General features: G+C 43.1%; 1 protein-coding gene across 1 annotated transcript in view; it reads right to left on the bottom strand.

Moving 5' to 3' along the window:
* Positions 1-341: 341 nt before the first annotated feature.
* enpep (glutamyl aminopeptidase) overlaps positions 342-24,391 on the bottom strand; it is a 104,780-nt gene continuing 80,730 nt past the window's right edge. Inside the window, exons 12-20 of the mRNA XM_063046364.1 lie at positions 20,704-20,831; positions 19,432-19,487; positions 16,155-16,305; positions 15,994-16,067; positions 15,801-15,902; positions 15,085-15,252; positions 14,576-14,716; positions 12,783-12,864; positions 342-859 (exon numbers count right to left, since the gene is read on the bottom strand). Of these exons, the coding sequence (XP_062902434.1) occupies positions 716-859; positions 12,783-12,864; positions 14,576-14,716; positions 15,085-15,252; positions 15,801-15,902; positions 15,994-16,067; positions 16,155-16,305; positions 19,432-19,487; positions 20,704-20,831 (1,046 nt within the window). The 3' untranslated portion in view covers positions 342-715. The remainder of the gene's footprint in view (positions 860-12,782; positions 12,865-14,575; positions 14,717-15,084; positions 15,253-15,800; positions 15,903-15,993; positions 16,068-16,154; positions 16,306-19,431; positions 19,488-20,703; positions 20,832-24,391) is intronic.

Below are 24,391 nucleotides of genomic sequence, written 5' to 3'. Positions count from 1 at the left end.
AGTATTCAAGCTCTTAAAAATCCTGAATCACTTTGAAATCCCTCTACTGAAATTATCAATTATCTAATTTCAAAACAATAAATTTCGTTCATACACAGCAACTGAGGCAGCAAATGTAGAGGGATACAACAATGACAATGTGGGCAACATTAACACTGTTTTCCTCTCCACTGGTGCTACTTTTGTTGTTGATTACTCCCAACATTTTAGGTTCTTTATTATTTTACTTTTTCAGCAACTGTTATTTTACTTTTAAAATTGCAAACAATTAAGTTGCTATTGGAACTGCAGAATTCATTGTTTCCATTTAAAGTAAATTGAGAGATACAAATAAAACCAACAGCTTGCAAGATATTTCATCAAATGTCCATATTTTATTTGATTCCACTATAACAGCAGCGTTCTGCTTGTATTTCTGCAATAAGGACAACACATGGCTCCTTCCAGTTTAATTGTTTGCATTGTAAACAGAGTCATCATAAGGCACAGTAATTGCAATCAGAAGAACACAGTGCAGCTCCTAAGTATTTGCAAAAACCACTTTGGATTACCAGGCCACAATTAAAATATAGATTAAAGAAATGGTAATTTCCATAAAACTTCCAAAAAAAAACAAAATTTTACATGACTCAAATGCTACTGCTGTAGATTTCCTTACTTTGTGTTTAAACAATGACAATTGTTTCCACTGAGAATTTGCAATCACCTTACATTTTCAGATGTTGCTTTGTAACCACTGGAGTATGTCATTCTTGTTTCTCTTTAACCAGTCTATATTTGTCTGCACAGTCTCAAGAGCTTGTTCACGAGGAGTTTTTCCTGCTCCAGCCTCTGGATACTTTGCAAAGAAGTCTTTCATCTTAAATATACAAATATAAATTAAATAAATTGGTGGAAAATTGCTAGTCAAAATAATTACTTCCTCCCCCCCAATCCACATAAAAGGCCCCCCTTCTTCTTTTACTCTTCCCAACTGTATTCAATAGATCATTATCTAATAATGCATGCTCCCCAGCCATCAAAACTTCCCTTTCTCTTTTAGCATTCTAGAGGGAATAATCTTACTGTGTATCCTGAACTACTCCTCAAAACAACCCCAATACTCTCCCAATTCGATGGCATCTTCCTAATAAGTAGAAGTGTGTGCTTTCACTGCTTTCTTCCCATTTAAGATGTAAGATATAGGAGCAGAATTAGGCCATTTGGCCCAGCATGTCTGCTCTGCCATTTCAGTAGGCTGATCCATCTCCCTCTCAACTCCAATCTCCTGCCTTCTCCCAGAATCCCTTTATGCCCTGACTAATCAAGAATCTATCAATATCAACCTTTGCTTTAAATCTACCCAATAAATGGTCAAATGGAAGCAGTACACCTGTGGAAACAAAAAGCAGATAAAAAAAGGAGCATTAAACCACCTTAGAGTCTGATTGCAAGTTGTTGAGTGAATCGGGATTGTATTTGCTTATTACAATTGAAGTTGATGTAGATATCTTTGTTGGAAAGGATTATGGTTCCTTGCAGATTTGTTGGGACATACTGTGTGTTTGTTTTTCTTTAAAGGGGAAGATGTGTTACTATGTGTGTACATAATAGAGAACTTCATTCCCAGTGGGCAATGCAGGCTGTTCACCCCCGAAATGGAAGTCATGATGGTGATCTGGTCGCACGTGCTCAGTGTTGAGCTGAAGCAGTTCTGTAAATAAAATGTGTTAGTGTTTACCCACGCCAAATTTGTCTACATTACGAACAAACATGAAAACACCCCCCTCTCACCCGTTCTTCAGAATTCCTATGAGCAGAGGCCCAGAGTCATCAAATGCTCCTCATATGATATGCCTTTCAATCCTGGAATCATTTTCATGAATTTCCTTTGAATCCTCTCTAATGTCAGCAAATCCCTAACACACCTTGCAATATAAAAATAATCAACTGCAGTCATCTTCAAATAAATCTACCTTGTTATGGCCTTACACTTTAGTGTCTGCCTATGCATTTTCTGTAACAGTCACTTTATTTTGCATTCTTTTATTGGTTTCTCTTGTGCTACCCCAATGTACTATTGTGATGAAATGCACTGTAGGAATGGTATGAAAAACAATGTGTTGTTCACTCCACCCCAGTACATGTGACAATAATAAACCAATTTCCCTATTACATACAAGTGATCACTTTTTTGGACAACATGATCCTCTATTCACTTCTTGTGTTAATAATCCAACTCATTCTGTGTGCTTGCTGTCTGACACAAGCAGCTCAGAAGCTGAAGCATTGTTAGTTTGTTATTTCAAAGTCTCTGACTTAACTCTAGCAAATCATTATCAAGGCTTTCATTTTCCCATCTTAAAAACTTACATCTGTAATATACACCAGTCCTGATGCAAAAATTATTGACTTGAAATTTTAGCCATTTCGCTCTCCACCCCCTGATCTAAATACAATAACCACAGGTACCTGTAACCTATATATACACTGGATCAATCCCATCCTCGAGGGGGAGCATGCCTTGGAGAGTTTCTTACACCGTGGAACTCACCAAGTAATGGGCATCTTAGATAGGAAGGTGAATAGTAAGATATTTATTAACGGCTCCAGATAAAAACCCTCCAGTGAAGATTACCAAAATATATCAGAATTTCATAAGAGTAATTTGATCCACAGCTAAGGGCAGTTACAAAAAGATAAGGGAGAGTTGGCTGAAATAGACTGGGGAAAATACATTAAAATTTAAACTTATAGATTAGCAGTGATCCATAGAAACATAGAAAACCTACAGCACAATACAGGCCTTTGACCCTCAAAGCTGTGCCAAACATGTCACTACCTGAGAAATTATCTAGGGTTATCCATAGCCCTCTATTTTTCTAAGCTCCATGTACCTGCCCAGGAGTCTCTTAACAGACCCTATCGTTTCTGCCTCCATCACTGCCGCCGGCAGTCTATTCCCCGCACTCAACACTCTCTGCATAAAAAAAAACTTACCCCTGATATCTCCTCTGTACCTGCTTCCAAACACCTTAAAACTATGCCCTCTTGTGCTAGTCATTTCAGCCCTGGGAAAAAGCCTCTGACTATCCACATGATCAATGCCTCTCATCACCTTGTACACCTCTATCCAGTCACCTCTCATCCTCCGTCGCTCCAAGGAAAAAAGACCGAGTTCACTCAACCTATTCTCATAAGGCATGCTCCCCAATCCAGGCAACATCCTTGTAAATCTCCTCTGCACCCTTTCTATGGTTTCTACGTCCTTCCTGTAGTGAAGCAGCCAGAAATGAGCACAGTACTCAAAGTGGGGTCTGGCCAAGGTCCTATATAGCTGCAATATTACCTCTCGGCTCCTAAACTCAATCCCACGATTGATGAAAGCCAATGGACTGTACGCTTTCTTAACCCCAAAGTCAACCTGCGCAGCAGCTTTGTGTGTCCTACAGACTCAGACCCCAAGATTTCTCTGATCCTCCACACTGCCAAGAGTCATGCTATTAATACTATATTCTGCCATCATATTTGACCTACCAAAATGAACCACCTCACACTTATCTGGGTTGAACTCCATCTTCCACTTCTCAGCCCAGTTTTGCATCCTATCGATGTCCTGCTGTAACCTCTGACAGCCCTCCACACTGTCCACAACACCCCCAAACTTTGTGTCATCAGCAAATTTACCCATCCCTCCACTTTCTCATCCAGTTAATTAATAAAAATCACAAAGAGTAGGGATCCCTGAGGCACACCACTGGTGACAGACCTCCATGCAGAATATGACCCGTCCACAACCATGTTTAAAGAAGTAAATACTAACACTCAAAGAGATGGCTGATCTGTCCGTAACGAAGAAAGTTAGGGATTGGATTAACTGAAAGAAAAGCAGTATGCTGCGGAGTTTGGAGATAATCTAGAAGATCTGGAACATTTTAGAAATCGGCAAAAGGTGGGTAAAGATGGAAGAAACAAAAGATTAGAATAAGTTAGTGACTTTTATAGCTATATCAATAGGAAGAGGGCAGCCAGAGTAAGTGACAGTCCCTTACAAGGGACTGAACAATTAGGATTGTAAGATAGGGAAATGAATGCAATTCTAGTTATCCCATTAGAGAAATAATTGGGAGGCCTTCAAAAGGGTGCAGTAAAGGTTTACCAGGAGTTATCAGGTCATCATTATCATGTGCCGCGTCGTATGACGTGGGTGATCATGGTCTTATCCATGACCATAATCGTTCTTGGCAAATTTTTCCTACAGAAGTGGTTTGCCATTGTCTTCTTCTGGGCAGTGTCTTTACAGGATGTGTACACCACCGATCATCAGCACTCTGCAGAGACTGGTTGCATAAACAGGACCTGGGATATGCATCAATGCTCGCATGACCATCCACCATCCCATGGTTTGACATGACCCTGACCCTGACCCTGACTGGGAGGCTGAGGCTGAGCAGGTACTACACCTTGCCCAGTGTACTATGCCGGCTAGCGGAGGGAAGGGGCATCTTATACCTACTCTGGTAGAGACATCTCCATTCCAGAGCTATCAAGAGAGGCTAGCCTAACTTCCACCGCACCCCCCCACCACTTTGAGAGTTTTAGAAACTGGGGGGAGACCTGATAAAACTTTATAAAATTACGAGAGGCACAGAATGGGGAGATACTCAAAACCTGTTTCCCAAGGGTAGACAGGTCAAATTCTAGAAAACACACATTTAAGGTGAGAGAAGTATAGTTTCAGATGAGAGATGTCTTGACTTGAAATATTCCCTTCCATATGTGCTGCCTGACTTGCTGAGCTCCTCCAGCATTTAAGGTGAGAGATATAGTTTAAGATGAGAGGCATCTCGGCCTGAAATATGGACTATTTATTCCCTTCCACAAATGTGGCCTGACTGTGTGTGTGTGTGTGTCTGTGTGTGTCTAAAGATCTCCATCATCCGCAGAATATCCTGTTGATCAGAGATTGTGGGGAACAGGTTTCCAGGTGTAGTGGTGGAAGCAGATCAGATAGTGGCATTTGACAGACTGTTACGTTGACATATGAAAAGGCAAGGAATAAAGGCATACAAATCACATACAGGCAGACGGGGCTGAGTTTAATTCAGCATTGTGTTTGGTGTAGACGCTGTGGGCCAAAGTGCTTGTTTCAGAGCTGTACTCCATGGTCTAAGGAAATGGAAAACTTCAAAGGTTTTGCATCTGGCATCGTGGTAGAAGACACTGAAAACATTCCTAAAATAGCAGAATTGTTATTTTTTTAAAATTGAGATACAGCATAGTTTGTGCCGACTAGTCCCAATTTAACCCTAGCCTAATCCCAGGACAATTTACAATGATCAGTTAATTGGTACCTCTTTGGACTGTGGGAGGAAACCAGAGCACCTGGAGGAAACCCACGCGGTCACAGGGTGAATGTAAAAACTCGGTACAGACAGTGGCGAGCATGGAACCCGGGCTGCTCGTACTGCAAAGCGTTGTGCTCACCACTCTGCTACCGTCCCACCCATGGATAAAGGGAAGAAACAACTTAAAATAAATCACAATTACCAGAGAAGAAGGGCCTGGCAAACTAATGAGACCAAGGGCAGATAGTTGCCCCGCTTGTATTGTTGAAATAAGTGGCTGCAGACAGTGGATAATTAGCTGCAATGCTTTGTAATTCATCCCCCTCCCCATTTCTGGAAAAGCTAGAAGCTGTATCACCTGTATTCAAGGAAGGAGGGAGAGAGAATGCAGAGAACTAAGGGGCTGTTAACTTCACATCTGTTGTTGGGGAAATGCTGGCATCCATTAGTAACAGGACCTTAAAAAAATCATAGTAGAATCAAGGAGTTTCATGAAAAGGAAATGGTATTAACAAATTAGATATAATGTGCAAAGTCATTAACGGGAAGCCAGCAGACAGTGAATGCAGACACCCACATCAATAAGGTGTCACATAAAAGTTAACTCTTCGAGCTTAGAGCTCATGGCATTAATCGTTATATAATCAGGAACTGTTCTTTGAGATAACTATCATGAAGCTAAATTTTTGGTGCACAAGATAATTGAAAGTTGTGGTCGAGCAGGTGACAAAGTCGAGCAGACTTAAGGAGTGAACTAGTGATCTTAATGCCATGAGTTTCAAGATGATCATCAAGGATAGGTCTGGTCCTCGGTCTGAGATCCTAAACTGGAAAAAGTCCAATTTGATGGTATCGAGATCTGGATAGTGTGGATTGGCCAAGTTGTTTTCTGGCAAAGGTGCCCTTGGTAAGTGGGGGTCACAGTAGCATAGTGGCTAGCCCAAGGCTTTACAGCATCAGCAGCCCACGTTCAATTCCCACCGCTATCTGTCAGGAGATTGTATGATCTCCCCATGACCACATGGTTTTCCTCTGGGTGCTTCGGTTTCCACCCACAGTCCAAAGATGGACTGGCTGGTAGGTTAATTGGTGATTGTAAGCAATCCCACGATTTGGCTAGGGTTAAACTGGTGGCCAGAAGGGCCTACTCCACTGTATGAATGAAGAAATTCTGAGAGTACAGAGTTTGTATGTTCCTGTTGGAATAAAAGGCAAGGATAACAGGTTCAGGGAACTTTGGTTTTTGAGAGATATGGAGCTCCTGGTTAAGGAGGCGGTGCAGAGCAGGCATAAGCATGAAGGAAGAACTGAGGTACTTGAGTCAGAACAATGGGACAGCAAGGGACAAAATTACTCCCCTTGAAGATCAGAGTGGTCATCTATGCATGGAGCCAAATGAGATGGGGAAATGTTAAATGGATTTTTTGCATCTGTATTTACTTGGGGACAGACATAGAAGTCTATAGATGTGAGACAATGCCGCAGTGAGCTCATGGACCCTATACAGATTAAAGAGGAGGTGTTTGCTGTCCTGAGGTAAATTAGGGTGGATAAATCCCCAGGGCCTGATGACGTGCTTTGTTAGACCCGCTGGAAGGCTAGTGTAGAAATTGCAGGAGCCTTAGAGATCCTTAGTTTAAAACATCCTTAGCCATAGATGAGGTGCCTGAGGATTGGCAGATAGCAAATGTTTTCAGTTGTTCAAGAAAGGCTCCAAGAATAGCCAGGAAATTATAGGCCGGTGAACTTGTCGTCAGTAGTGTGTAGGTTAATGGAACGTATCATGAGGGACCAGATATATAGACAGGGACTGATTAGGGACAGACAACATGGCTTTGTGCGTGGTAGGTCATGTCTGACCAATCTTATAGAGTTTTATGAGAAGGTTACCAGGAGGTTTGATGAACATAAGGCAGTGCATGTTCTCTATAAGGATTTTCGCAGGGCACTTGACAAGGTCCCTCATGGAAGAATGGTCAAGAAGGTTCAGTCACTTGCATTCAGGATGAGGTAGTAAACTGGAGAAGCAGACAGTGGCTGTAGGTTGTTGCATCTCACGGCCACTGACTTGTGGTGTGCCACAGGGATCAGTGCTGGGTCCATTTTTGCTTTTCATCTAAATGAATGATATGGAATGGAAATGCGGTAATAGGGATTGGCAAATCTGAAGGTGACACCAACACAGGGTGTGTAGTGGACAGTGAAGGTCAAAACCTTGCTGCAGGATCTGGACCAGCTGGAAAACTAGGCTGGCAAATGGCAGGTGGAATTTAATACAGGCAAATGTGAGGTGTTGCACTTTGGGAGAATAAACTAGGGTAGGTCTTACACAGTGAGCAGTAGGGCATTGAAGTGTGCAGTAGAACAGAGTGACATTGGAATACTGATCCATAATTCCTTGAAAGCGGCATCAGAGAAAGATTGCAAAGAGAACTTCTGGCACATTGGCCTCCATAGATCAAAGTATGGGTACAAAGATGTTGTCACCTCCTGAAGACCTAAGTTACAGGGAAAGGTTAAATAGATTACGGCTATTTCCTAGAGCGTAGGAGAATGAGAGGAGATTTGATAGTGATATACAGAATTATGAGGAGTATAGATAGGGTAAATGCAAGTGTTTACACTGTGGTAGGGTAGAGGTCATGGGTTAAGGGTGAAAGATGAAATTAAGGGGAATATGAAGGGAAAGTTCTTTACTCAGAGGCTTGTGAGAGTGTGAAACGAGTTGCTGGTGGATGCAGGTCTGATTGCAACATTTAAGAGAAATTTGGATAGGTACACGGTTGGGAGGGGTATGGATTGGGTACAGGCCGATGTGACCAGCAGATTAATAGTTTAGCACAAACTAGATGGCTCAAAGGGCCTATTTCTGTTCTGTAGTGTTCTCTGACTGTCTTCTTCTATTTATCATGTTCTTACTTCAGATTTATCACTTTGACCGTATGTTGCCTTGACAGTTAAAATGTTTGAGATTTCTGTGGTCTTCCCAATTACCAAGAACAAATGTATACTGCAGGTTTTTCCACCAGCCACATATACATTTGGACCACAGGCTAGATAGAAAGTTTGAAAGCTATGAGAAGTCCTTAGTACCCCACTTAAATTGTGATAGCGTCGGATTCTCTTGTTAATTGTTTTACAGACACCGCTGAGTCAAAACTTTGGTTGTTCACTCACCACCATTCTAACCTCTTCTATTCCAAAAGATTGTTCTAGGCCCCACATCTCACTTTCAAATAATGCATCCTAATCTAACTTTCCGTCTCCCTCTTCAGTTTACAAACTTTAATAAAACTGACCCAGCCTATGCTGGTGAGAGCTGCTCAGAAGCAGCAGATAAGAACACGAGAGATAGGATTGGATATACTGACAGTGTCCTGATCGGTCGGGGCACTAAAGGATATGGCGAGAAGGCAGGTGTATGGGGTGGATGGGAGCCAGGATCAGCCATGATAGAATGGTGAAGCAGACTCGATGGGCTGAATGGCCTATTTCTGCTCCTATGCCTTGTGACTAGCCTGTTGAGTCTGCTCCACCATTCAATGAGACCATGGGTGATGTGACCATGGACTCAATGCCACCTAGATACCCTTCCCCTGTAACCCTCAACTCCCCTGCTGTACAAAAATCTAACTGTGTCTTGAATATATTTAATGAGGTGGCTTCAACTGTTTTCCTGGGACAAAGTTCACTACTCAGGGAAAAGCAGTTTCTCCTCATCTCCATTCTAAATCTATTCTCCCAAATCTTGGAACTTCATTTATTTATTGAGATACATTATGGAATAGGCCATACTGCTCAGCAAACCCCATTTAACCTGAGCCTAATCATGAGACAATTTACAATGACCAATTAACCTGCTCGGGGAGAAGGGTCTGCACTGCGCAGGCGCGTGACGTAGCGCGCCAAGGTTTAAAAACAGACCACCATATACAGCGGGCAGCGGAGTGAGAGGGAGCTGAGTGGGACAGCTTTAGTTCAACAGGCTTCCGCGAGAACAGGTAGAGGCCAGGGTAGGTTCCGGTACGTTTTTTGTTCAGATTGTCTAGCGTAGAGAGAATGCCAGGCAGGATGTTGGAATGCTCCTCTTGCAGGATGTGGGAAGTCAGGGAGCCCTCCGGTGTCCCTGACAACGACACCTGCAAGAAGTGCATCCAGCTGCATCTCCTGACAAACCATGTTAGGGAACTGGAGCAGGAGCTGGATGACCTGCGGATCATTCGGAAGAATGAGGAGATTATAGATAGTAGCTACAGGGAGGTAGTTACACCGAAGGAGCAGAGCACAAGAAATTGGGTCACTTTCAGGCGAGGGAAGGGGAAAGGGCAGGCAGAGCAGGGTTCCCCTGTGGCCATTCCCCTCAACAACAAGTATACCGCACTGGATACTGTTGGGGGGGATGACTTACCTGGGACAAGCTGAAGCAGCCAGATCTCTGGCACTGAGTCTGGTTCTGCAGTGCAGAAGGGAGGGGGGAAAAAGAGGAGAGCGGTAGTGATAGGGGACTTAGAGGGTCAGATAGGAGGTTCTGTGGTCGTGACAGAGAACCCAGGATGGTTTGTTGCCTCCCGGGTACCAGGGTCAAGGATGTCTCTGATCGCTTGCATGACATTCTGAAGTGGGAGGGTGATCAGCCAGATGTCGTGGTGCACATCGGTACCAATGAGATAGCAAGAAAGAGTGAGGAGGTCCTGGAGAGTGAGTATAGGGAGCTTGGTAGGAAGTTGAAAAGCAGGCCCTCAAGGGTGGTAATCTCAGGATTGCTACCTGTGCTACGTGCCAGTGAGGGTGGGAATAGGATGGTCTGGAGGATGAACAAGTGGCTGAGGAACTGGTGTAGGGGGCAGGGTTTCAGATTTCAGGATCATTGGGACATCTTCTGGGGCAGGTGGACCTGTACAAGAGAGACAGGTTACACTTGAACTATAAGGGGACCAATATCCTTTCAGGGAGGTTTGTTAGTGCTATTGGGGAGGCTTTAAACTAGATTTGCAGGGGGATGGGAACCACAGTACCAGAGCTGACAGTGTGGCTGGGGTGAAAATAAATGATGTTAAAAGTTCAAGCAAAGCTGCAAATAGAAAGTTTGTGAGTGGTGGTTAAAATCTTCTGAGGTGTATATATTTCAATGCTAGGAGTATTGCGGGGAAGGCAGACGAGTTGAGGGCGTAGATTGATCTGACAGGGTATTCCCTTGGACCTTAGAGCAGACTAGTGTTGAAATTGCAGGGGCCCTGGCTGAAATATTTAAAATGTCGCTGTCTACAGGTGAGGTGGCGGAGGATTGGAGAGTGGCTCATGTTGTTCGATTGTTTAAAAAAGGATCGAGAAGTAATCCGGGAAATTATAGGCCAGTAAGTTTAACGTCGGTAGTAGGTAAGTTATTGGAAGGAGTACTAAGAGACAGAATCTACAAGCATTTGGATAGACAGGGACTTATTAGGGAGAATCAACATGGCTTTGTGCGTGGTAGGTCATGTTTGACCAATCTATTGGAGTTTTTCGAGGAGGTTACCAGGAAAGTGGATGAAGGGAAGGCAGTGGATGTTGTCTACATGGACTTCAGTAAGGCCTTTGACAAGGTCCCGCATGGGAGGTTAGTTAGGAAAATTCAATGGAGAGGTGGTAAATTGGATTAGACATTGGCTCAATGGAAGAAACCAAAGAGTGGTGGTAGAGAATTGCTTCTCTGAGTGGAGGCCTGTGACTAGTGGTGTGCCACAGGGATCAGTGCTGGGTCCATTGTTATTTGTCATCTATATCAATGATCTGGATGATAATGTGGTAAATTGGATCAGCAAATTTGCTGATGATACAAAGATTGGAGGTGTAGTGGACAGTGAGGAAGGTTTTCAAAGCCTGCAGAGGGACCTGGACCAGCTGGAAAAATGGGCTGAGAAATGGCAGATGGAGTTTAATACTGACAAGTGTGAGGTATTGCACTTTGAAAGGGCAAACCAAGGTAGAACATACAGGGTAAATGGTAAGGCACAGAGGAGTGCAGTAGAACAGAGGGATCTGGGAATACAGATACAAAATTCCCTAAAAGTGGCATCACAGGTAGGTAGGGTTGTAAAGAGAGCTTTTGGTACATTGGCCTTTATTAATCAAAGTATTGAGTATAAGAGCTGGAATGTTATGATGAGGTTGTATAAGGCATTGGTGAGGCCGAATCTCGAGTATTGTGTTCAGTTTTGGTCACCAAATTACAGGAAGGATATTAATAAGGTTGAAAGAGTGCAGAGAAGGTTTACAAGGATGTTGCCCGGACTTGAGAAACTCAGTTACAGAGAAAGGTTGAATAAGTTAGGACTTTATTCCCTGGAGCATAGAAGAATGAGGGGAGACTTGATAGAGGTATATAAAATTACGATGGGTATAGATAGAGTAAATGCAAGCAGGCTTTTTCCACTGAGGCAAGGGGAGAAAAAAACCAGAGGACATGGGTTAAGGGTGAGGGGGGAAAAGTTTAAAGGGAACATTGGTGGGGGTGGGGGGGCTTCTTCACACAGAGAGTGGTGGGAGTATGGAATGAGCTGCCAGAGGAGGTGGTAAATGCGGGTTCCTTTTTAACATTTAAGAATAAATTGGACAGATACATGGATGGGAGGTGTATGGAGGGATACGGTCCGCATGCAGATCAGTGGGACTAGGCAGAACATTGTTCAGCACAGCCAAGAAGGGCCAAAAGGCCTGTTTCTGTGCTGTAGTTTTTCTACGGTTTCTATGGTTTCTACCAACCGGTACGTTTTTGGACTCTGGGAGGAAACCAGAGCACCCGGAGGAAACACAAACGGTCAAGTGGAGAACATATGAACTCCTTATATCCCGAGCCCCAGTCTCACTTACAGTAGAAGTAACTTTTCTGCCTCTATTTTATCTATCCCTTTCACAAATTTTATGTTTCCACAATATCCCCTGTCATTCTCCTGAATTCCAGCAAGTGGCTCAATCTCTCTTCAATGGTCAACCCCTAATCTTCGTAAACAACATCATGAACCTCCATTGCACTGCCTCCAAAGTTAGTAAATCCCTTCTTCCAGTAGGGAGGTCAGAACTGCATGCAATACTCCAGGTGTGGCCTCACTAATACCTTGTATTGTTACAGCACAACTTCCCTGCTCATAAATTCAATCCTGCTAGAAGTGAAAGCTACAACTCCTTTGTCTTCTTGTTAAGATGTTGCTTCTGCAAACTAACCTTTTGCAATTCATTCACAAGCACACCCAAGACCCTCTGCACAACATGTGCTGCAACTCTTCACTATTTAAATAATATTCAGATTTTCCAATTTTCTTTCCAAAGTGGATGACCAACGTTGCAAAGCTAGCTTTTACATTTTACTTCAGTGTATCTATTAGAGAAAGCTTATGATTTTGTCTCAGACATACACCACTCATCATGAACTACATACAATAATGCAAAGCTTTCTAAAACTTATTTCTTGTTACTTACCTGCCACAAACTGAGTTCAGTGTTAAATGATCTCGTTATTCTCAAAACTAGTCGTCCTAGATTTCTATCGTTAATTGTGTATCTGAAAAAGTACACAAAATGTAGGTTTGTCAAATGCTCCTTCAAAGCAAGATTGCACGAAGCTACACCATGATGGGTTCATCCCAAACACAAAACTTAGAAGACAGTTTCTAAGCACTGAGTATCAGCCCACCCAAGGCTACTTTATTAGGAATCTGCAGGCACATTGATCATCAAGACAATTGACTGGCAACATGTTCTCAGAAAACTCAATCTTGTTTATCAACACCAAAAAGGAACCAGTAGCTGGCCACGTTCGTAATACTCCCCAAAGCTTTCTAGTGCGTACATATTGACTGCTGTATATCCAGTGTTACACATCATCCTAACCACTACCACTTCCTTGTGAAATGGTTGCGGAAACCCAGGCTATATAGACAAGTCTACCTTTCTCAAGCTAGCAAAAGAAATTATTAAAGAATAAGTTACATTAGAACAACCATCCAATAGGAGACTGTGCCTCTGTCATCATTCCCTGTCATAGACTTTTGAAGAAATTGGGGCAAAAATATTTTGGAGCAGCTAAGGTGCATGCCAAGATGGTGCTATGTGAGCACTCAGTGGCAGTTTCATTCAAGGAAGGGTAGGTCCTGCATTCTAACAAATCGCCTTGTGAATAACTGAATGAAAACTGGATGCAGAGTTTAGAGTGTCATCCACTACAATGCCGGGAGCTGAGAAAGTGCTGCTGGTTTGGGACACCTTGCCATTGTGGGGTGGGAATAGGATTGGGCAAAGCACATTTCTAAAGGTTAAAAGGATATTGTAATGTTCAACATGAGGGATTGGGATAGGATTTGTGACTTTTGTCCACACTACACATGTAAAAAGCCTTATCGATGATGTTGAAAATATTGGTGCCACCTGTGATACCAGACCTTGTTTCATTGATGGACTTCCAATAGGCAGCTCAGGTAAGGATGGGTCCTGTAATGGAGCTGGAACAGCCCCTCATGTTTCTGTAGTCAATGTTCACCATGTTCCTACATCTCCATGTGTGCTACAATACTGAGCAGCAACTTCGACCATGAATTGTGTATGCCACAGCTGCATGCCCAGCACCCACTAAGTGCAAGCTCTTCCCTTGCAGCTGAAGGGCTGGCCTGTGTTCGAGCAGCATCTCTCTCTCAGTGACATTTGGCGGATGTTGCACTGTTGGCTTTTTCAGACATATGGTTCTCATGTGCTAAGCTGTCACCCATTCTTTCTCGTATTCTTGTGTAAGGGTGGTGGTTAATTGATGATTGCGTTGACATTCTTTTGTTGTGCGGTGGGGGGGGTGCGAAGGGTTTGCAGTTTCTCTGTGAGATTCTTCTCCAGATGCCACAAAACAAACAAAACCCATGGACGTCAGTTCAGAGTTGTATAGCGCAAAAGTACCCTGACGAAGGGTCTCGGCCTGAAACGTCGACTGTACCTCTTCCTATAGATGCTGCCCGGCCTGCTGCGTTCATCCGCATTTTTTGTGTGTGTTGCTTGATAATAAATGAACCTTTGACTCATGATACCATTTACTAAAAGCACACCATTTTCACAGGGGTGTTAAATTCTTTGTGCATAAAAACCTTAAATGATGATTACGATTAAAATTGAAATTCAACAGAACAAAAAGCTGTGTGAATACTAATAAACAACAAGAAACATGGAACTGAGTAAGACTTTACCTAGTTAGTGAAACTGTCCAGAGAAAAGGAAAGAAGTTATGTTGCTACCTTTGCACCAAGTATTCCCAGTTGAGTCGTGTCCAATCCCATGCCATTGTTTTCCCATATTTGTTGTACGAAATGTAGTTGAGAACTGTAAACACATCCTGACTCTTTATGAAACTTTCATTTTTAATATAGCTTAAGAACCTACATGAAAAAAGAAAATTTTTAGCAGCTTGATTTTCAAGTAAATAACTACAGATCTGTATCTCTGAAACTTAAAAGTACAATGAGATTTTGGGTATCGGCCACTATTTTTGTGAGTTGGCCTTCAGCTCGGTCTTGGGTCCTGGAGCTACAAATGTAAGAATATTCATAAATTCTGTACTTCCTGGGGCAGCAGTCTCCAGTGACTTTGAACTGAGCACTGCTAAAGAAGGGCAGCATTGAAAATCGATTTGAAGAAAATTTAAAGTTATGGAAACAGAAATTGATTGGAAAATCCTTTCAGTTTCTGAAGTGGCAAAACTGTTGCAATAGATGCGTGAGACGGTCAGCAGTAGCATTGTAACTACCTGTCCAAAAGCTGAATATTCTCCACTGAAGCTAATCCGTACAGAAGCTTGTCCTTCTCCTGGGCAAGAGTGGTTTCCTGGTACTTTTTAAACATAAATTCCCATGAAGACTCATTAGCTTGTTTCATTCCGTAGTGGTAAACAAGTAGCCGCAGATTAGGTGCTATACTGGAGTAAAAAAAAATGATTTGAAATTATTTCCACATTTTCGTATTTTATTTTCACCAAATTAATAATAAAAGGCATGTGAAATGGGGGCGGGAGTTGATTTTAACTGGATATGATAGGGTTCAAATTAGAACATTCTGTGACATGACCGAAACAAAATGGCCCCAGCACATTTTCTTGAAGAACGTTGCATGGTTTGTGTTCTGCTTGCTTTTAGTTGGGCTTCAACATGAATTTGCGAGCTTGCTTTAATGCCCAGGAGTCAGTAACACCAACATGCAAATGGAAACAGAGCAGCTGGATCAAGTAGGCATATGCCTTTTGCAACCTGGCTCAGGCCTGAATGCTCCCTCAAACCTCAAATAAACCTTCCTCCACAATAATTGCTGAAATGGGATTCCCGTTCCCATTCTGACATGTCTATCCATGGTGCGGGGAGAAATTCTCAATAAACTTGACAGGCTCTTTCCCTGACTGCAGTTTGTCGTCCTCCACCATTACTGTGCACGCTAGACCTTCCCCATAAGCATTAGAGCCAATAGGTTCACCTTTTGCCTGATAACCATTCTCTGAATAACTTGTTTGCATTGCTTAATGCTTCTGTATCTCCCGTGTAGCATGCAAGGTCCAGAACGTCGCTCCTCAGTAACCTACAAATACAGCAAAATCAACCCGTAGGTTACTTCTTGCAATTTAAATGGATGATGTGATTCATAATTATAATATGTAAAAATAGTGAACCTTTCCAAATGGGAGTTACTGTCATCCCAGCCAAGCATACTAGCAATGGGCTTCACCTGCTCTTTCCAATAGGCCTACAAAAGCAAAAATGCCAAAGGTGAAAGTCAAATGCTTTAATTTCTATTATTGTTCAGTCTTTCAAGATATTAAGCATAGCTCACCTGGAACTTTTCGTCAAGATGGTCATCGTCCCGTAGCATGCGCTGAATATATGCAATGGATGAAATAGCTATTGACCAAGGTAAATAATCTGTTTCATTTTTCAAGTATTTTGTCATGTTTAAGGCCACAGAGTACTGCAGGAGAGCTGCTCTGCAAAGGAGGGAAACATTACGAGAAACACAATTAGAGTTCAGCTTCCTGTTGGATTTTATTCCTGCCCAGAGATGGTAACTTCCACTGCCCAAGACGAATATGGTGACCTGTCTCAATGATCACCATCCAGTGGCTCCTGCATCTACCAGGTGCCTTGATAGGCCAGTTAGGGAACAAATCAACTCCTGCCTCAGAGAGCACACAGTTTGCCCCCCGACAGAGTCGGTCATCAGCAGATGAGATTTCTTTGGCTCTTCATTCTGCTGCGGACCATCTAGACAACGGGAACTGATGTGTCAGGCTGCAGCTCAGATTTCAGCACTGTCATCCCATCCAAACTCATCGAGCTTCAAGCCACTACTGCAATGGGATACCTGACTTCCTCTCTGGCAGACCTCAGTGAGGAGGAGTGGTAACATCTCCTCCTCACTGACCATCTGCACCTCAGGACTGCGTGATCGGCTGCTTGCTCTACTTCCTAAACACACAAAGCAGTGTGACCAAACAGTGCCATCTTCAAATTCGCCGACAACACTGCTGTCATTGGACGAATCGCAGGTGGTGACGAATCAGTTTACTGGAGCAAGACAAGTCACTTGGTTAAGTGCTGCTGCATAAACAACCTCTTGCTCAATATCAGTCAAGCAAGAGCTGGTTGCTGACTTTGAGAATGGGAAGGAAGGCAAACATTGGGGGATTGGTGTTGGAAAACATCAGCTGCTTTAAATTTCTGGTTATTAATATACCAGGTGGCAAATTGTGAGGCCAGCACATTGATGTCATCTTAAGTGTCTATACTTCGTAGGAGGCCAAAGAGCTTCAGTTTGTCACCATACGTTCTAACAGACATCTCCAGATGTACTGTTGACAATTTCCTGACATGCTACATCACGCTCTGGTATGGCAACTTGAATGCACAAGAACGCAAGAAGCTGCAGAGTAGTGGACTCTGCCCAAGATATCACAGGTAGGCAAATCACTCACATCATTGGTAGTATTGCCTCAAGAAGACAACATTGATCATAGATCCCCACCATCAGGCCACACCATTTTGTCACAGCTACCATCGGGCAGAAACTGGAATCACACACCACCAGGTTCAAGAATAGCCCTTCCACTCAAACCATCCGGTTCTTGCTAGGTACAGGGATGGGCGGCGTTAAGGGAATGTGATATGTAACTAGAAACTAGAAAGCAATGTCTTTGCTCTTCTGAATATTTAGTTGGAAGGATTTCTGCTCTTCCACCACTGGCTATCAGACAATGACTGACAATTTAAACTCTGGAGAGATGGAGACTGTTCTTTAAATGACTAATAAGATACAAAATCAGTCTCCTGTATTAGCAGAGCAATGGTAGAATCATGAGAAGTTTATAATTCGTGTGGCTATTTGGGCCAACCTGATAATGAACTCCAGCTTGTTGCCAGGACAGACCTCTGGTTTGTGCCACTGCCTTCTCCTTTCCCAAAGCCCTCTTTTATTCAATTAACATATGGTCATTTCTCTTGAATCTGCATCCATTCCTGATCACAGTACAATTCATCTAAAATTAATTATTCTCTTCTTCTCTCCATTCCTGCCCCCAGTCTATTGTCTTAATACACCTGAACAATCAACAAATCTTCCCTCTCAATCTTATTTTTTCCCCATTCTGCTGACAACACTAGTGAGTATTGTTCATACCCAGTTGCCTGACTCATCCCCAGTGGTGAGCCTGGATCTTCACTGATGAAAAAAGTCCCATTCCTCTGCAGGCTCCCCCATCACGCAAAAAGCTCAACACGACATTGAACAAAGCAGTTTTCTTAATCTGCAGCCTTCTGTCACCAACACATTCACCTCTCTCCCATTGGCACGTTATGACTGCAATGCATACCACCTTTCAGATGGGCAGTGGAGGACAAAAAAATACTTAACTGTCTGTCCTTTGAGGAGCTCTGAAAGCCTCGTGAAAACCAAGGTATTTTAACAGCTTTTATTTTGGGTTTTGGGGTTTTCCTGAAGGTTCAGCAAAAGTCATTTGTAATTTCCTGGCACCCCCTACCACCAGTTTGCATGAATAATGACCCAAGTGCCTGCAGCTCACCCAGGAAATGTTAATGATGCTGAAACCAAGTAGTAACCCAGGCCTCCTTTCAGGGTCATTAGGTGGGAACCACTGAATTTGCATTCAATCTGAAAATATCCTATTATGTTTCCAAAGATGAGAAAATCAACAAACTAAACAGCCTTTTTCACTTATGTCCTGAGTGTTTCAGAGTACTGGTAATGATGTTCGGAGGGGCAGAGCGAAGTTGTGATGGTGCTAAACGGTGACTCCTTTCCTTGCATTTTCAGAAACTGCTCTGTTTCTATCTTTGATATCTCTTTTCCCCTTTTCAAGGTTCTTTTCCTGACCTGGAGTCACACTCTGACTTCGGTTCTTTGCAGGAATGGGACCGCTCTCAGGGCCTCATGACTGGCTGCTTTTTAATACCCCAAGGATGCGGCCTGGAAGACGAGCACACCTTCAGGGTTCTAGGAGTTTGTGGCTCTGGAGATGGGCTGATTCTCGGCCGGTACTGCCGCCTGATGTGTTGCGGCGAACACAGGACATCGGGAGCAATGGGTTAGCTGCCATGGGTTGTGTGTCCAGAGAGCTGCACCCTTCCGGGGCCGACTCTGTGGGCACAGAGCTCAGAAAAAGCAACATAACAGACTTTTTCAACAAGTTGTTTGTTATGTCTCCCCTCTCACTGTCAAACGGAGACACCTCTTTTTCCATTATTAGAGAGAGGGAGAGAGCCTGTGGTATATCGAATTACCTGGTGAACGAGAAGTCTTTGGGGTACTGCAAGTCTGTATCTTTATTGATGTTTGCTGCACGCTTGAGTGTTCGGTGGGGGGGTACCAACATTTTTTTTGCTGGTGGAGGGTGCTTTGGGGTTCTAACATTTAACTGTCATTCATTCTTTGGGGCACTCCTCTGTTTTCGTGGATGTTTGCAAAGAAAAAGAATTTCCGGATGTATTTTGTATACATGTCTCTGACATTAAATGTACCTGTGAAAGGGTAGGGTGCTAACTTACTGCATCAAAACAGGAAAAATTGTCAACATTCAGATTGTTGCTCAGACACTTACTTTGCCAGTGAAAATGTGTCATCAATAAACCCTGTGCGATCGCTGCTTGAGAAATCCTAAATAGAGAAGCAGATATGCCAAGTTAAGTAAGCATTAGGCTTTCTTTCAAGTTGTGGTTTGCAAAATGGAAGACGGCACATGTCAACTCTAAAGCTTTCAGCAAACCCTTTGGCATAGACTTCCCCTTACCCAGCTCTTCCTCTTGTCATCTAATCGCATTGGAAAGTTGCCATGGGCAACAAACCAGATAAGAAATGTCACTAACTTTTTCCGGCTCTCTTTATTTGGGAGATGATAGGCAGAGGAGGCAAGGAGCTGAAGGAGGAGGTGATGCAGCAGATTGTACATCAAAACAGCAAGCTGTTGGTCTCCCTTGTCATTGAAGGAGCAATATCTTTATTCCCCTCCCCAACTTTTCCGGTGAGAGAGAGAGCCAGTCTGAGATGTCAGAGTGTTGGAATGGGCAGTAGTTTTTGATGGACTCTAGACCACGGTCTCTGGAGCTTTGCTATTGCTTGCATGGTGTGTGGGGGGGGGGGGGCGAGGAATTTGATGCTTTTGCTGCTGCTTGTGCGTGGGGGGACAGGGGGGAGGGAGGCTTTGGTGTTCCAGTGTTTCCTGTAATTCACTCTTTGTTTTTTTTTCCTCCCTCCATTTCATTGATGTCAGCAAAGAGCAAGAATCTCAGGTTATACCTTCTCTGACCCAATGAAGAGGACAGTGGGCCAAGGAAGAAAGGGAAGGATTAGGAGAACCAGAGGAAGACGATGGGTAAATGAGGAGAGAGGTGCTGACAGGTAACCAGCATGGGAAATGGAAAGGGGAAGGGCGGGGTGGAGAAATTGTTGGAGAAATTGATGTTCAAGTATCATATTAGGTGGATATGAGGAATATGAGGTGTTGCTCTTCCATCCCGAGTTTGGTCTCATCGCGAGAGTGAGGAGGCCATGGACAGGAATGTCAGAATGAGAATGGGAAGTCACATTGAAATAAGTAGCCACTGGGTGATCGTGCGGACAGAAAGAAGGCGTTTGTTAAAGTGGTCCCCCACCCGGCCAAGAGCATAATTTGTGAGGAATTCTGTTGATTATACAGGAGGAGGCCATTAACAATGCACCCCATGGATGAGCAGGGAATCAGAGAGTGGCTCGGCCGAGAATTGCTCTGAAATTTCCGTGACACTCTTACTTCACAAATAGCCAGCTGCTACAACTCTTGTTGCTTAGGCTTTGCAGGTTAAAATCAAAATAAGGACAATGCAATCATTCTTACTGTATGGTTGCTCATCAGTTTATGGATAATTCTTTCCCAGGCCGAGTCTTCATACTGCACACGATAGAACCCAATGTGCTCTGTGTTTACTTTCAAGATGTGGGCAGACGAATTAGTCGGAATTTTCACTAAGTATATATGGAAAAAAAAGCGGACAAGCTATTCTTAAGAAAATGACTATGAAGGCCAATGTTATTTCTAAAGTAAAAGTCTATTATTGAAAATACTTCTTGCATGCTCTATATTTTGTCAGCGTTTCCTTCTCTTAAGCTGCTGAGGATTCATTTATTCTGAAGTGACATTAATGCAATTATTCCAACATTTCCCCCACTGCATCTTTTTAAAATTGTTTATCTCTTCCTTCTCATTGTCTAATGGTTACTGCAGATTTGCTTTCTCACCTTACTAAGTGACTGCACCAAGCTTTAAAATATAGGCTGAGCACCCATTATCCGAAATTCCAAAATCTGAAACACTCCGAAATTGAAGACTCTTTTGAGCTCTGACATGACTTTTCTGTTTGGCTACCGATGACTAGTGGTGTTCCACAGGGGCCAGTGTTGCAACCACATTTTTTTTTGCCTTTTTAATTTGGATGACAGAATTGATAGCTTTGCAGATGATATGAAGATAGGTGTAGGGGCAGGTAGTGTTGAGGAAGCAGGGAGGCTAGACAGATTACGAGAATGGGCAAAAAGTGGTGGGAAATGTATGGTCATGCATTTTTAGTAGAAGAAATAAAGCAGTAGACTATTTTCTAAATGGAGAAAACAATTCAAAAATATGAGGTGTGAAGGACTTGGGAGTCCTTGTACAGGATTCCCTAAAGATTAATTTGTAGCTTGAGTCAGTGGCGAGGAAGGAAATTGCAATGTTAGCATTCATTTCGAGGGGACTAAGATGCAATGCTGAAGCTTTAGAAGGCATTGGTGAAGCCTCACTTGGAGCATTGTGAGTAGATATCAGCCCCTTATCTAAGAATGGATATGCTGATATTGGAGAGGGTTCAGAGGAGGTTTGCGAGAATGATTCCAAGAATGATAGGCTTATCATATGAGGAGCAATTGACAGCCCTGGGCCAGTACTCGCTGGCATTTAGAAGAATGAAGGGGGATCTCATTGAATCCTATCGAATATTGAGAGGCCTAGGTAGAGTGGATATGGAGAGTATGCTTCCTATAGTAGTTGAGTTTAGGACCAGAGGGCACAGCATCAGAATAGGAGGGCTTCCATTTAAAATGGAAATAAGGAAAAATTTCTTTAGCCAGAGGGTGGTGAATCTGTAGAATTCATTGCCACAGGTGGCTGTGGAGGTCAAATCATCAGACGTATTTAATGCTGAGGTTGTTAAGTTCTTGGTTAGTCAAGGCATAAAAGATTTCAGGGAAAAGGCAGGAGAATGGGGTTGAGAGGGAAAAGGATGAGCCATCATGATTTGGCAGAGCAGACTCTATAGGCCGAATGGCTTAATTCTTAACCATAGAAACTACAGCACAGAAACAGGCCTTTTGGCCCTTTTTGGCTGTGCCGAACTATTTTCTGCCTAGTCCCACTGACCTGCACACGGACCATATCCCTCCATACACTTCCCATCCATGTATCTGTCCAATTTATTTTTAAATGTTAAAAAAGAACCCGCATTTACCAGCTCGTCTGGCAGCTCATTCCATACTCCCACCACTCTCTGTGTGAAGAAGCCCCCCCACCCCCACCAATGTTCCCTTTAAACTTTTCCCCCCTCACCCTAAACCCATGTCCTCTGGTTTTTTTCTCCCCTTGCCTCAGTGGAAAAAGCCTGCTTGCATTTACTCTATCTATACCCATCATAATTTTATATACCTCTATCAAATCTCCCCTCATTCTTCTATGCTCCAGGGAATAAAGTCCCAACCTATTCAACCTTTCTCTGTAACTGAGTTTCTCAAGTCCCGGCAACATCCTTGTAAACCTTCTCTGCACTCTTTCAACCTTATTTATATCCTTCCTGTAATTTGGTGACCAAAACTGAACACAATACTCCAGATTCGGCCTCACCAATGCCTTATACAACCTCATCATAACATTCCAGCTCTTATACTCAATACTTTGATTAATAAAGGCCAATGTACCAAAAGCTCTCTTTATGACCCTATCTACCTGTGATGCCACTTTTAGGGAATTTTGTATCTGTATTCCCAGATCCCTCTGTTCCACTTTACTCCTCAGTGCTTTACCATTAACCCTGTATGTTCTACCTTGGTTTGTCCTTCCAACGTGCAATACCTCACACTTGTCTGTATTAAACTCCATCTGCCATTTTTTAGCCCATTTTTCCAGCTGGTCCAAGTCCCTCTGCAGGCTCTGAAAACCTTCCTCACTGTCTACTACACCTCCAATCTTTGTATCATCAGCAAACTTGCTGATCCAATTTCCCACATTATCATCCAGATCATTGATATAGATAACAAATAACAATGGACCCAGCACTGAGCCCTGTGGCACACCACTAGTCACAGGCCTCCACTCAGAGAAGCAATTCTCTACCACCACTGGCTTCTTCCATGGAGCCAATGTCTAATCCAATTTAACACCTCTCCATGTATACCTAGCGATTGAAATTTCCTAACTAACCTCTCATGCGGGACCTTGTCAAAGGCCTTACTGAAGTCCATGTAGACAACATCCACTGCCTTCCCTTCATCCACTTTCCTGGTAACCTCCTCGAAAAACTCCAATAGATTGGTCAAACATGACCTACCACGCACAAAGCCATGTTCACTCTCCCAAATAAGTCCCAGTCTATCCAAATGCTTGTAGATTCTGTCTCTTAGTACTCCTTCAAATAACTTACCTACTACCGACGTTAAACTTACTGGCCTATAATTTCCCGGATTACTTTTCGATCCTTTTTTAAACAATGGAACAACATGAGCCACTCTCCAATCCTTCGCCACCTCACCTGTAGACAGCGACATTTTAAATATTTCAGCCAGGGCCCCTGCAATTTCAACTCTAGTCTCCTTCAAGGTCCGAGGGAACACCCTGTCAGGTCCCGGGCATTTATCCACTTTAATTTTCCTCAAGACAGCAAGGACCTCCTCCTTTTCGATCTGTACAGTTTCCAAGATCTCACTACTTGTTTCCCTTAATTCCATAGACTTCATGCCAGTTTCCTTAATAAACACAGACGCAAAAATCCTATTTAAGATCTCCCCCATTTCCTTTGGTTCCGCACATAGCCAACCACTCTGATCTTCAAGAGGACCAATTTTATCCCTTACAATCCTTTTGCTCTTAATATACCTATAAAAACTCTTTGGATTATCCTTCACTTTGACTGCCAAGGCAACCTCATGTCTTCTTTTAGCCCTCCTGATTTCTTTCTTAAGTATTTTCTTGCACTTCTTATACTCCTCAAGCACCTTATTTACTCCCTGCTTCCTATACACGTCATACAACTCCCTCTTCTTCTTCATCAGAGTTGCAATATCCCTTGAGAACCAAGGTTCCTTATTCCTATTCACCTTGCCTTTAATCCTGACAGGAACATACAAATCCTGCACTCTCAAAATTTCTCCTTTGAAGGCTTCCCACCTACCGATCACATCCATGCCAGAGAACAACCTGTCCCAATCCACGCTTTTTAGATCCTTTCTAATTTCTTCAAATTTGGCCTTCTTCCAGTTAAGAACCTCAACCCTAGGACCAG

The sequence above is a fragment of the Mobula hypostoma genome, chromosome 4 (assembly GCF_963921235.1).
Source record: "Mobula hypostoma chromosome 4, sMobHyp1.1, whole genome shotgun sequence".
NCBI classification, from domain to species: domain Eukaryota; kingdom Metazoa; phylum Chordata; class Chondrichthyes; order Myliobatiformes; family Myliobatidae; genus Mobula; species Mobula hypostoma.
The sequence above is the reverse complement of the archived record's forward strand: the minus strand, read 5'-3'. Positions and strand labels throughout refer to the sequence as shown.